General features: G+C 32.9%; 1 protein-coding gene across 1 annotated transcript; it reads left to right on the forward strand.

Moving 5' to 3' along the window:
- Positions 1-10,435: 10,435 nt before the first annotated feature.
- LOC114308726 (uncharacterized) lies at positions 10,436-12,665 on the forward strand. The gene is made up of 2 exons (XM_028254391.2): positions 10,436-10,568; positions 11,835-12,665. The coding sequence occupies exons 1-2, from the start codon at positions 10,554-10,556 to the stop codon at positions 12,360-12,362; spliced, it is 543 nt and encodes a 180-aa protein (XP_028110192.1). The 5' UTR covers positions 10,436-10,553; the 3' UTR covers positions 12,363-12,665.
- The last annotated feature ends 1,029 nt before the right edge of the window (positions 12,666-13,694 follow it).

The raw sequence follows: 13,694 nt of genomic DNA on the forward strand, positions 1-13,694 counted from the left end.
TGGCAACAAGTCTGGCTGTAAATCGTTCGATATTGCCTTTTGCGTCACGCTTGGTCTTGAAGACCCATTTACACCTGACCTTTTTGCAGTTATTAGGCAATTCGACGAGATCCCAAACACTATTCTGTTCCATGGATTTTAACTCTTCATTTATAGCATTGACCCATTTAGAAGAATCATCACTATTCATGGCTTGTGAAAATGAGACTGGATCTTTGTTAATCCCAATATCAAAATCAGATTCCTGTAGATACACCATGTAATCATCTGGAATGGCAGGCTTTCTTTCCCTCTGAGATCTTCTCAGAACTGCCGGTTGTGGTGGTTCTACAATATTTTCAATGGTGGTATCTTCATGAAGTGGTGAAACATGAGGTGGTGAAGGATTTTCATCATGTTGTTCGTTTTCCTCAACCTGTGGAATAGTCTGAGGAACAACAACTTTTCGATAAGGGTCAAATGTTGGCACATCTACCCTAATTTCCTCGAAATTCACCACTCGTGTTTTCTCACTCCCACTGATTTCACCATTCTCTAGGAATCTAGCATTACCAGTCTCCACCATCCTCGTACTGTGATTAGGACAATAAAATTTGTACCCTTTAGACTTGTCTGGATAACCAATGAAATATCCAGATATTGTTCTTGAGTCCAACTTTTTCTCTTGTGGGTTGAAGATTCTTGCCTCTGCTGGACAACCCCAAATATGTAAGTGTCTCAAACTAGGTTTCCTACCAGTCCACAACTCAAAAGGAGTTGTTGGGACCGCCTCACTAGGAACCCTATTTAAGATATACATTGCAGTTTTTAAAGCTTCACCCCACATTGAAATAGGTACAATTGAGTAACTTAACATACTCCTAACCATATCTTTAAGTGTACGATTACACCTTTCAGCAACTACATTCTGCTGTGGCGTACCAGGCATTGTATATTGAGCACAAATGCCTTTCTTTTCTAAGAATTTGGCAAATGGGCCAGGATTTTGGCCTGACTCATCATATTTACCATAATATTCACCACCCCTGTCTGATCTCACTATTTTAACCTTTCTATCTAATTGTCTCTCGACTTCAGTTATGTACACCTCAAGGATGTCAACAGCCTGAGACTTTTCATGAATTAGATACACATATCCATAACGTGGGAAGTCATCTATAAATGTGATAAAATATTTTTCACCACTAAGACATGGGATGTTGAGTGGCCCGCAAATATCTGTATGAATTATCTCAAGAAGCTCACTACTTCTTGTGGCACCTTTCTTGGTGTGTTTGGTTTGCTTTCCTTTAATGCAATCCACACATATCTGAAAATCAATGAAGTCTAGGTTTTCCAAAATCCCATTCTTCACCAATTTTTCAATTCTATTTTTGGAGATATGCCCCAACCGTCTATGCCACAAGATCGATGATTTTTCATTAATTAGACCACGTTTTAAACCAATATTCGAATGCAGAGTTACTAATGATTGTGCAAACTCATGATTTAAGGTAATTTTATATAAACCATCACATAAATTACCAGAACCAATCACTTTTGAATTAAACATTAAATTGAGTTTTCCACAATTAAATAAAACTGAATATCCAACACGATCCAATTTGGATAACGAAACTAAATTCCTAGAAATTGAAGGAACATAAAAAGTGTCTTCTAGATCCATCTGATGACCCGTCTCTAAGATCAGTCGATAGGTTCCTGCAGCTATGACTTCAGCTTTGAGACGGTTCCCCATATAGACAAATCTTTCACTTTCCTTCGGTTTCCTGGTTGAGAGGTATCCCCGCATGTCATTTGTAATGTTGGTCGTGGCCCCAGAGTCAATCCACCACGTATTAGAAGGTACTTCAGCAAGATTTGATTCATAACAAACAAAAGAAAATTTCTTACCTTTCTTTTCGAACCAAGCCTTTCGCTTGCTGCAGTCTTTCTTCACATGTCCATTCTTGCCACAAAAGTAGCACTTGACAGTGAAACCATTCTTAGCCTGTTTTTCTTCCCCAGGTTCATTCTTTTTCTTTGGTGTATTTTTCTTTGATTTTACAAACTTACCCTTCTTTTTCTTTATAGCTCCATGAGTTACAGCCAATGCAGTTTGACGTCCTTCCTCCCTCAACCTCACTTCCTCCTGAACACACATATTAGTCAACTCATTCAAATTCCACTTATCTTTATTGGTGTTATAGTGAATTTTGAATGCGCTGTATTGTGATGGAAGTGAGTTGAGAATAAACTACACGAGGAAAGTTTCATCAACTTGCATTCCTAAAGTTTTAAGCTTTGCAGCTTTGTCAGCCATATTGAGGATGTGATCCTGAACTCCTCGGTTGCCATCATATTTCATTGTTGTCAATTCAGCCATAATAGTGCCAGCAAGTGACTTGTCAGCAGATCTAAATCGATCTTCAACAGCCTTTAACCAAATTTTACTTTAAGCGTTAGGGTAACGTCACTAAAGAGTCCTTTGGTTAATAACCAAGTAAGATCCCAGGAAGGTCGGAGGAGTCAATATAGCCTCCCTTCTAAGTCCAACCACCTTAGATAGCAAGTTATCTTTTTGACAGATCTTTAAAAGGTATTAACACAAGATCTCATAAGTAACATGGAAAAAGGCACAAACAATATACATATTAAAGTTTTGAGAATTACGATGAACTATTGATATCACATAAGTCTTTCCTTTGGGAAAAACTTAGGTATATCTATTGTCCACTCGTCAAGAATCACTTATGTAGGTCTAAAGTAATTTATGCAATTTTTCAGCTAGTCATGTTACCTTTGGGTATTCAATTCTAATCTGTCAAATTACATAAGTTATATTATCCTACCCAGTTTATAATTATTTGAAAGTGACTCTCCTTTGGGCTAGTCTCAATCTCCTAATTATAACTGCAATTGAGAATATTATCGACCTTAATGTTACCCTTTTTTAACAATTCTTTTATGTAGTTTTATATTCATAAGTTTTACAAATCTAGGCCACTTTGGCAGCTACTAAATTAGTAAACCCTATGAATACGGAACTAACCAACAATATTCTCTATTAATTAATTTTGAGTATTTAATTATCATTAATTCAATCACAATTTTAATGAGATCACTATTTTTATGATTTCTAAAATTTCTTTTATGTGATTGCTATTACCAATATAATAATAATAACTCTGGATGAACAGGAATATTTATATATGTATTATAACAATCATGAATATCTAAAATAATGGTTAATAAGAATTACACCTAATATGAATTAACCACTTTAATATTTAATATTCAATGTCATAAAATTATATCATGATATCAATTTTAAATCATGAAAATATATAAATATTTAACAATAATAGACAATAAGTGTGCATAATTAAACAAAGCAAAAACATAATCCTCTAATGTGATACAATCAAATAAATATATTTATTTAATAGTCCGAACGATTCAGCAAAATTCTAAAATTGCTTTTAATCTATGCATTTTATCATAACGGCAAGCAATACACTCAATTCAATAACATATTATGATGATTATAAAAATTATTATTACTAAAATTGATAATAAATCAAAACATGCATATGAACAGCATATAGAATTACATAAAAGTTTGCACCTAACATATCACAAAACAAAGTGAGTGAGGGAGTCCATGATGTGCATACTTAGTTACGATTTAGAAATCAGGAATGAAATCTTCTTTCACACAACCTCTGACTTTTAACAACACAAAAAGAGTTTTTTGATGCATAATAAATATGAAAGAGATTAGATGTACCATTCAGACACTGCCAAATAAATATGGCATGTAACTTATAAGGTTGAACATACAGCGTATATTCAAGATAACTAACACATGCCGAGAGTTCAAACCTTATGAACAAAAAATATATTGTTATGAATAATTATAATTATAATATAATAACAATATTTATAAATATATTATTATTCCAAGGTGTATTGATTCACAAACTAAAGCTCTGATACCACATGTAAGATTTAATAATACATGTTACCATAATAATAATGCGGAATTAAACTTTACAGGATCTTGAATTCAATACAACTCAAGAATAAAACGAATATACCTTTTACAGCCATTGAATTAGAGAAGTTGAGAAAATACCCCTTAGAGTTGAACCTTTAATTCTTGGCTCACCTTCTTCTCTCTGTCTCTCTTAATTAGGATGACTATAAAACTTAAAGTGATGGAAAAATACTCATAATATGAAAGAGGAGTCACCCATCCTTATATAGAGGAGAGAAGAGGGTCAGATAAACTCTATCAGAAGAATTCCTAATCCATCAAGGTTTCCTTCTTATCTTAGAAGAGTGATTATATTAGGTTTCCTTCTTATCTTAGAAGAGTGATTATATTAAAATTCTATTTACTGAACTTGATCTCAAATATTAGCTTTATCTATTTATGGAATCCAAATAAATTAAAACATATAAAAAATATGTAGGCTATTGAACCATACTAAAAAATAAATCCAACATGATACACATTATATATTTTAATATATTAACCATCGCCCCTGGCTAGCTTTTTCTTGTATAAATGCTTTCAGCTTTTTTACCTCAGCCCACTATTATATGTATTATATGTAATATATTTTTAGTGTTTTTTTTTCTCTTTATAATTTTAGGATAATTAAATTACTTTATTACAATAACAATGTATTTAAAATAAATATAAATAAAAATATATTTGATAGCTACGCCTAGTACCAAGATTCCATTATACAAAAATGCTTCATGCCTCCACTGGGGGTCGACCCCCAGTGAGGTGTCACTCCGGAATTGACCTAAAAAAACAGTTTTTTTTTTTTTTTTTTTTTGTGTTTTCAGCGAATAGGGGGTCGCCATCTCACTGGGGGTCGACCCCCACTGGGTGTATGAATCAGCGTTGTTTGCGATAATATAGATGTGATATTATATGTTTTTGATGTATAATATAATGTATTGCGTTAGAATAATTATTTATGGTTACATGTGATATTGACGTCGTCATGTTATAAATAGATATGGATAATTCATCCATGTCAATCCCATTCTATATATATGAAATTTATGTGAAACTTATATAAGTGGACATTTGAAATTTATTTGTGACATTAACACATGTGACACAAAATAATTTTTCATTATATGATATGTATGAATTGTGATTGTCAATAACATCTACCAATCTAATATAAATCAATTCAATTAAAAGCATTGTTAAAAATGGGCATTGAGGACATAGAAATTACCTTATGCTTCATTTTTACAAAATTGTACCAATTTTTTTTTTGAAAAAAGTAGGGCTGAGCAAGGAATTCGTAAAATCTATAATCCGATCCAGTCCAGTCCAATCCTGTAGGTTTGGATTGATTTTTTGAATCCGTAGTTTGGTTCCAGATTGAAAAATTAAAAATCCGTAGTTCACGGATTGGTTTCGGATTGAACCCCACGGTTCCGGATTGGAACCAATCCGGACCGTATACAAATAGTCTATACTTTTATTATACACCCTCCTGCATAGTATCTTCTCTTATTTCATATAAAACTTAAATCAAAACCTAAACTTGCATAGTATCTTCTTTTATTACTTTTGTTAGCTAGTTTTTTATGTTAATTTGTAATGGTCTAAATACTTATGGTGGAACTACTTTTCTTATGGTTGTTTAAATTCTAGAATAGTTTGTCGCTATTACGAAAAAACATGTTGCTATTGTGAAACTAATATGACGCTATATTTATATTTTTATGAAATTAAAGTGTTATATATATATATTGTTATTTAATTATATAAATATGTGGTCCTAAACCGATCTAATCTGTGTTTTAATGAATTGGTTCGGATTGGTTCCACGATTTAAACGGATTGGATTGGTTCTAATTTTTCAGAATCACTACAACATTTTCTTAGTTTAGTGACATTTGAAAGTGCCACAAAACTATTGGTTTAATGACATTTTTTAGTCTTGTGGCATTTTGAAGAAATACCATTTGTATCCGTGCCATGGTAGATACTAGTGCCACGGTAGATACTTGCAAGTGCCACTACACCATCATGGCTAAAAACTTTCAATGACATTTTGATGTCATGGTAGATATTATTTGTGGCACTATCAAGCGCCATTAAAAAAAGAGTTAGTGACACTTATAAGTGTCATTACACCATCAAGACTAAAACCTTTTAGTGACACTTTAATGTCATGGTAGGCATAATTCGTTACGCTATCAAGTGCCATTGGTGACGATAATTCATTTTAGAACAATTTGATCCGCTCTTGCAGAGACTTGAACCGCCAACCTCCAGCACCATAAACCTTATACACCACACTCTTCCCACTCTACCTCTATAGCACCACATGATTATATATGCAACATATATTATTTATATAGTACATTAATCCACATTAATATAAAAGTATATGTATAAACATAATTATTTTATTGAACATAATTTATGTAAAATAAACTATTTACTAGCAAAATAAAAAAAAAAAATCACTTTTGGCGATTAAAAATATTTTTTTGTCGCCAATTCTATACTTTTGGCTACTAATTATTTTTTAGTTGCTAAAAAACTTAACTTTTGCCGACCAAAATCGGATTTGGTAGCCGAAGATGCACTTTCAGCTACCAAAATTTTAGTCGCTAAAAAATTTAATTTCCGCCTTAGGATTTTAGTTCTCCCGCGCTAAAAATGACCACTTTTGGTGACTAAACTTATTTTTCAGTCGCCAATTGTAGACTTTTGGCTACTAAAATTTTTTTTGGCACCAAAAAACTTTACTTTTAGCTACTAAAATTTTTTTAGTCGGTAAAACCCATATAATCAGCGACCAAACTTATTTTTAGTCGCTAATTGTAGACTTTTGGCTACTAAATTTTTTTAGTTGCCAAAAAATTTTACTTTGGGCTACTAAAAATTTTTTAGTCACTAAAACCCATATAATCGGCGGCCAAACTTAGTTTTTGTCGCCAATTGTAGATTTTGGCTACTAAAATTGTTTAGTCGCCAAAAAGCTTTACTTTTGGCAACTAATGCTATTTTGGTCGCTGAAAGCTATACTTTCAAGGACCAATTTTTTTTTTGTCAGAAAATTTAGTCGCCGAATGTGCTTTTTCCTGTAGTGTATATTGATTTTAATTTATTTATTTTTAATCATTTACTGCATTTTAAAAATTTTAAAAATATATTGGCATTTTTTGTTTTTTCAAAAATGCCATTATAAGCTTGGAAAGTTTTTGGCTTAGTGGCATTTCTCAAAATACTATAAAATATTTGTTTATGACACTTTTTACCTAAGTGCCATAAAAAGTAATTTGCACCTACCTAGTATCCTGACATTTTTAAAAAAATGCCATTGCGACTAAAGTTTAGTGGCATCTGTTGGTAAATGTCACAAACATAATTTTTTGTGTCATTATTTTATAAAATGACATAAAATTGATGTGACATTTCTTTATTGAAATGCCACTAGAGCCTCATATGTTTGTGGTTCTGTGGCATTTTTCTAAAATATTTAATGCCAATTTTTATTTTTGTGGCATTTTCTAAAAATATGTCACTAGTGTAGTGTCACTAAAGTGTAAATTTGTTATAGTGACATTTTTGTTGTAGTGAAGCGACACTTTTTTTAATTGAAATGTCACTAGGCCTTGTATGTTTGTAGCTCTATGACATTTTTCTAAAAAGTGCCATCAAATATTCTTTTTATGATATTTTTTAAGAACGTGTCACTAGTATGGTGTCACTAAAATGTGTTTTTATTGTAGTGGATCCGTAAATAACGGATTGGTCCTGGTTTTACTCCAATCTAATCCAATCCGAACCATGCTCACCCCTAGAAAAAAGGTAAATTGATCCCTCATTATTATTTGCAACATTCATCATCTTACATTTTTAATCAACTTACAATATGATCTTTCCATCATCTATCATTTGAAGAATTGAGAAATTTGATTACATGACTATCACAAGAATAGAGCTTCTAAATAAACCTGTTAAATTTCTCAGTACACCCACCACATACATTGTAACTCTTGTCACATGTTCACAATTTTACAATCACAAGCAATCGAGTTGAGCCTTACATAAGTCTATGATAAATTAAAAATTAATATGTAACTTTTTATGTCATCGTGAATAAATTGGGAGAGTTTGTTTAAAAAATTTAATCTTCTTTCATTAAAAAAATTAGAGGTTAAACTGAAATTCAATGTAAAGTATAGAGATGTAATTTATTTATTTTTTTATGGAAAGCAAATTGTACTTTTACAAAAGGTGGGGATTATGTTATGGCTTAGTTAATTAAATAAATAAATAAATAAATAAATAAAAAAACTGATGCAAAAAAGAGGGGGAAATCAAATTGGAATCCTTGAACGGAATCCTTGAACATGAAAAGCATGATAATCCCAATCACCTACCTGGACTAACTGCACGAAACACGTAACCACACTCTCAAGAAAAGTGATGATAACTATGGACAAACTGGCTTTTCCATTTCCAGCTCATCAAGTTCAACTTGGGCCAATTTGGGGTGCGACTTGTGAGAAATTATTTAGGGGGTTATTTGGGGTGTCTTAAATATATATATTTTGAAAAATGTCTCGTAATTTAAATTTTGTGGTTTAAAAGTGGTTTAAATGGCCAAAACGACGTCGTTTTGGCCATTTTTATGTTGTTCTGTACTCAAAACGACGTCGTTTTGACCATTTGAGCCACTTTTGAGCCACAAAATTTGAGCTACGTAGCATTGTCGATATATTTTTTTTATTTTTTTGGATTAAAAATTTGAAAAAAAAATATAGATATTTGGGTTAACTTTTTGACTTTTTATAAAAAAATGTGTATTAAAAAATTGTATAAATTAGTGTGTAGGGAAAAATTAAGATTGTGAGTTGTGCAGTCGTAATTTTTGACTTTTGATGAATAGTGATAACTTTTTAACTTTTTGAGTAACTTTTTAACTTTTTGACTTTTTTTAGAGTTGCCAAACTTGGCCTTAATAATTCCAAAATATCAAGTGTGTATATTTTAAGTCAATTATCAATTACTTAATTTTTATATTGTTTCCTTATCCCCAATATAAATTATGGGCTTCTACCCCTCTTTACCAATCAAAACCTTATGAAGCAGCACATGTCTATATTTCGGGAATACTGAATAATCACCCACAACTTAGAAGCAAGAGTGTACTCCTTTTAGGTCTCATATTTAACTCTCATTATGAGTAATTTGTTTCTTGGGATCACACCCTCCAGTTATGTCTGAGGTTTTTCTGATTCATATAGAGGACGTGCTTTGCATGAGTTCAAGAATTAGTCGAAGTGTACGTAAACTGGTCTGAACATCCGATCATATAATAAAAAAATAAAAAACTCACAACACAACACACTATCTCATTAAAGCTAAAATACCCAAAAAAAAAAAAAAGGGAGAAATTATTCAATAATCCCAGAACACCACGTGGCCATACTCCAAGCCAGTTACCAATTACTTAGCTCCATGTTGTTCCCCCATCCTTAACATAAATCGTGGGCTCCTACCCTCTTTACCAATCAAAACCTTATGAAACACTAGGCGTGCATATTCCGAGAATACTGAATAATCACTTCAAAAAAAAATTGTTAAATATTACTGAGAAAATGAACTAACATATTTGTATATAGAATGTTTGGACTACATAATGATATTTGAGTAAATTATAGTGACCACTTCTGATATTTAGAAAAATTATGACAATCCTACAATTTTAACTTAATTACATTTATTTCTCTTTTAATAAAGTTAAAGAGAAGAAAATTGATGCAGATGGTGTTAGTATACGTCGTCATTTTTCTTTCTAGCCTACTAATGAATTATTGATGCAAAGAGTGTTAAGCTGTGTTTAGTTGGAGATTTGAGAAGGGATTTGAAAAGGAAAATAAAAAAAATAGGTGAAATATAAATAAAATATACTTACATTTCACCTAATTTCACATAATTTTTCTCTTTTTTTTTTAAATTCTTTTCCAAATCCCCCAACCAAAGACAACGTTAAAAGTCATATAAATTAAAATTTTAAAAAAAACTCAATGTAATTTTTACAAACTTGTGAGACTTAATTTTTTTTCAAATCTTAAGAGGGATTTGTATAATTTACCCTTAAAGTTTCTAGATAAAATTTATGAACAAAAATTATGGTTATGTAGTATTGCACTTCAAGACTATCTCTGTGTGTGTGTGTGTGTGTGTGTGTGTGTGTGTGTGTAACACCTCATCTCAAAATACTTTATCTTTGTTTTTGTAAAGTAAAAACATTTACAACTAGACAAGGCCAATGTGTATCCTATATGTCAGAGTTATGAGGTGTCAATTTGCTGATGCAAAAGATTCTTTTTCAAGTGCTCACACTCCTCTCACCCATTAATTTTATTTTATTAATTCTAGGCAATTACACACTCTATATATAGCTCTCACATCGGATCAAAGCTCACTCACAGCCTGTACTCTTCCATTCTTGCTTTCAGATTCTCTCTCTCTCTCTCTCTCTCTCTCTCTGCTTTCATTTGCATTTCCAATGGCCACTGTTGAGGTAACTCAACTACCACTTTTGCTTATATCTCTAACTTGCAAAGCATAACCCATCTTTGATCATCATTTCCATCATTCAATTTGATTGTAATCACAATGTTTTTAGATTGTCAAACTCATTCTCTCTCTCTCTCTCTCTCTCAAGATAAAGGATCTTCTGTCATCGTTTTTCTGCAATGATGTTACTGTGCTTTTTATCACAGTAAAACAATAATCCAACGCCAAAAATGCTATCTACCCCAAAAATTGCCTCAAATTTGAAATCTACAGTATAAATTTGAAGTTGTGGGGGCAGAAACAAATGGATCTTGTTTTTAGATTGTAAATTCTGAGTATTTTTCTAGGTAAATTTTATAGGTACGTAACATTGCTGTATCCAACGGCTCGAGTTTAAAACTCTAGTAAAAAATGACATCAAAATACTACATTCTTTTATTAAAAATCACACATTCTAAAATGACTTTATTATTTAGATTCATTGCAAGAGATCCATGACACAGGATTATAATCAGTAGCTTGTTTTAATACATAACAAGAGCATGTTGATCTATCATGTTGCTAACTAGTTTGGTACGTTGAAAAACTATACACACAAAAAGAACATAATGGCTATCCATCAGTTGAGAGCTAGACAGGAGATAGGTCACAAATTCAAGTTTGTTATTTGATTCATTAGCATCAGTGAGCATGCTCTGGCTTCAGTGATAAACCAGCCCATTAATTAACCTAGTTTGGTGTGATCAGCAAGATTTTAATTAGCAGTATAGGGAGATGAGAATTGGTATAGGTGGCAGTGTAGTGATATGGGAAGTATGGAAAATCAATTGACAGTTTTGAATTTTTTTAAATGTCAGTTGTAAAAAAATAGATTTTTTGTATATCGTTGCTGAACTGTGATTTTCAATCTTAACGATATATCAGAATGTATCAATATCAGAAGAGCAAAAACATGACGACTGATCTCCTGTTTTTGATACATGGTGACAATGTTGGAGTAATGACTGCTATAGTTTTTGGTATGAGTTAACACCGTAAATTTATGTTTTAATCTCTTCCAAAGCATCAAAACTTACTAGGCTTGTTATAGTAGAGGTATGATCTATGTTTTCCCAATTTCTTAAAACATTTTCCAATCATTTCCTTTTCAGTAATGATATTCAAAGTGGATTATAATTTCAAAAATGTCATTGTCACATCATTTTAATTGAGTATATATATATATATATTCTGTTTGTAAATCATTTTCTTTTCATTCTGGGTTTTGGAGGTTACACTGGCAGCAACAGCATTGCCAGAAATTGAAACAACTGAGTTGAGCAAGACCCAGCCAGAAGAGGCAGTGGCAGCACCACCTGCCCCAGAGCTAGTGACTGAAAAACCAACTGAGGTGGCAGCAACAACAGAGGAGCCAGCAGCTGCCCCGGAAGCTGAAGCCCCGGCAGTTGAAGCCAAGATTAAGGAAGTTGTTGAGGAACCTGAAGTTGCTGCTGAAGAGGCTCCAGAGGTGAAGGCAGAACTTCTTGTTGAGGAGACAAAAGAAGAAACTACCGAAGTTACTGATGCTGCACCGGTCCCTGCAGAAGAGGCTCCAGAGGTGAAGGCAGAGCCTGTTGTTGAGGAGGTGAAAGATGAAACTACTGAAGCTACCAATGCACCGGCTGATCCTGCCCCAGCAGAACAGGCTCCAGAGGTGAAGACAGAGGCAGCTGAAGCAACGGATGCTGTACCGGCTGAGGAACCGGTGTCTGAAGAAAAGAAACCAAGTGAAGTTGCAGTTGAGAAGAGTGAGGATTAGAGGATATATTGTCTATGAAGACAGACAAAAGAGTGTGGGTTTTCTAGGGTTGCATTGCATTTCAGGAGTTGTTTTTTAAGTTTTTAATCTCATTTTTAGTTGATATTTGATTGTCATCAATTATTATTATGATTTAAGCTAAGGTTTTTGGAACCTAAAATTATGGTAATGTTGATCACTTGGGTCCACATCAGCTTACTTGCCAAATAAATGGCAAATATGGGTTTGGTGGTGTGAAAGGGTGAGATTTGTGAAATATTTGTAGTTCTCATTTCTAATAATAAATATTTTTGGTTTTTCTCATGCTTGATAATGTATTCGAAGAATGCTTCCTTCTGCTATAAAATTAGTTTAAGACTCCTACTATGTGACTATCTTTTCTATTCTTTTCTTTTCCTCTATCAAATCAACGATAATGCTATATAGTCTATGGGACAGTTTAGAATCCTCCTATAACACAAAAATGGTGAAATCCAAGTAAGGGTAGCAAGAGGGCGCTTATGACTCGACAGTGGGGCCTTATGGGGAAGGGCCTCCAGGAAGCCTGTTGGGAATGGAGAAGGAAGGCTAGAGACAGCTTGAGCCTGAGACAAGGAACGATTATAGCTAAAACCGAGACTAGGAGACTCAAGTCAACAAATCTCAAATAGACCAAGATCAAATTTCCGGTCATCTCTTGGTGAACATGGTCTGCCATAATCTCTTCAATCCCTTCATTTATGTGCCAGAATACAGAGATTTGGTAGGAAAGTGGAAAAGATTTTTTTGTAAAATCGCCAACTTTACTATGATTTATGTCTTCATTTTTCTTGAAAGGAAGGGAAATCCTGAGACCCGAAATGTGTCAAAAACCTAAAGAGACCAAAACAGGCTCCTTTCATCCGAGTTATTTATGGTCATATGAATCCTAAACTTTGATACGAGAAACCAAGGGATTGAAATGTAGGCCTAGTAGTGTAGGTTTGAGACTTGAGAATTTGCTTCTCTCAAGGTCTCCAGTTCGAAACCTCTTACATGCTATTAATTCCTGTGTTAAAGCCAATTCATATATAGCTCTGCTCTGACTTTAATTAAACCTCCCGTTAGTGGATTGTAAAATTAATCCTCCAAGAATTAGTCAAAGTGTACACAAACTGATCCAGACATCCCAATAATAATAAAAAAAAAAAAAAACCTAATCCCTTCCCGGTGTAATATCTGGGTTTAAAAACAAAAACAAAAACAAAAACGAGTAGAGACCAAAATAGACTACTCATATGATCCACATAAACTTCGTTTGGTCAAACACAATTTAGTTAGTGAATTATATCAACACAGCATGTCAAGGGATAA

Source organism: Camellia sinensis, chromosome 9, assembly GCF_055761805.1.
Source record: "Camellia sinensis isolate YWXY chromosome 9, ASM5576180v1, whole genome shotgun sequence".
Lineage (NCBI taxonomy): Eukaryota > Viridiplantae > Streptophyta > Magnoliopsida > Ericales > Theaceae > Camellia > Camellia sinensis.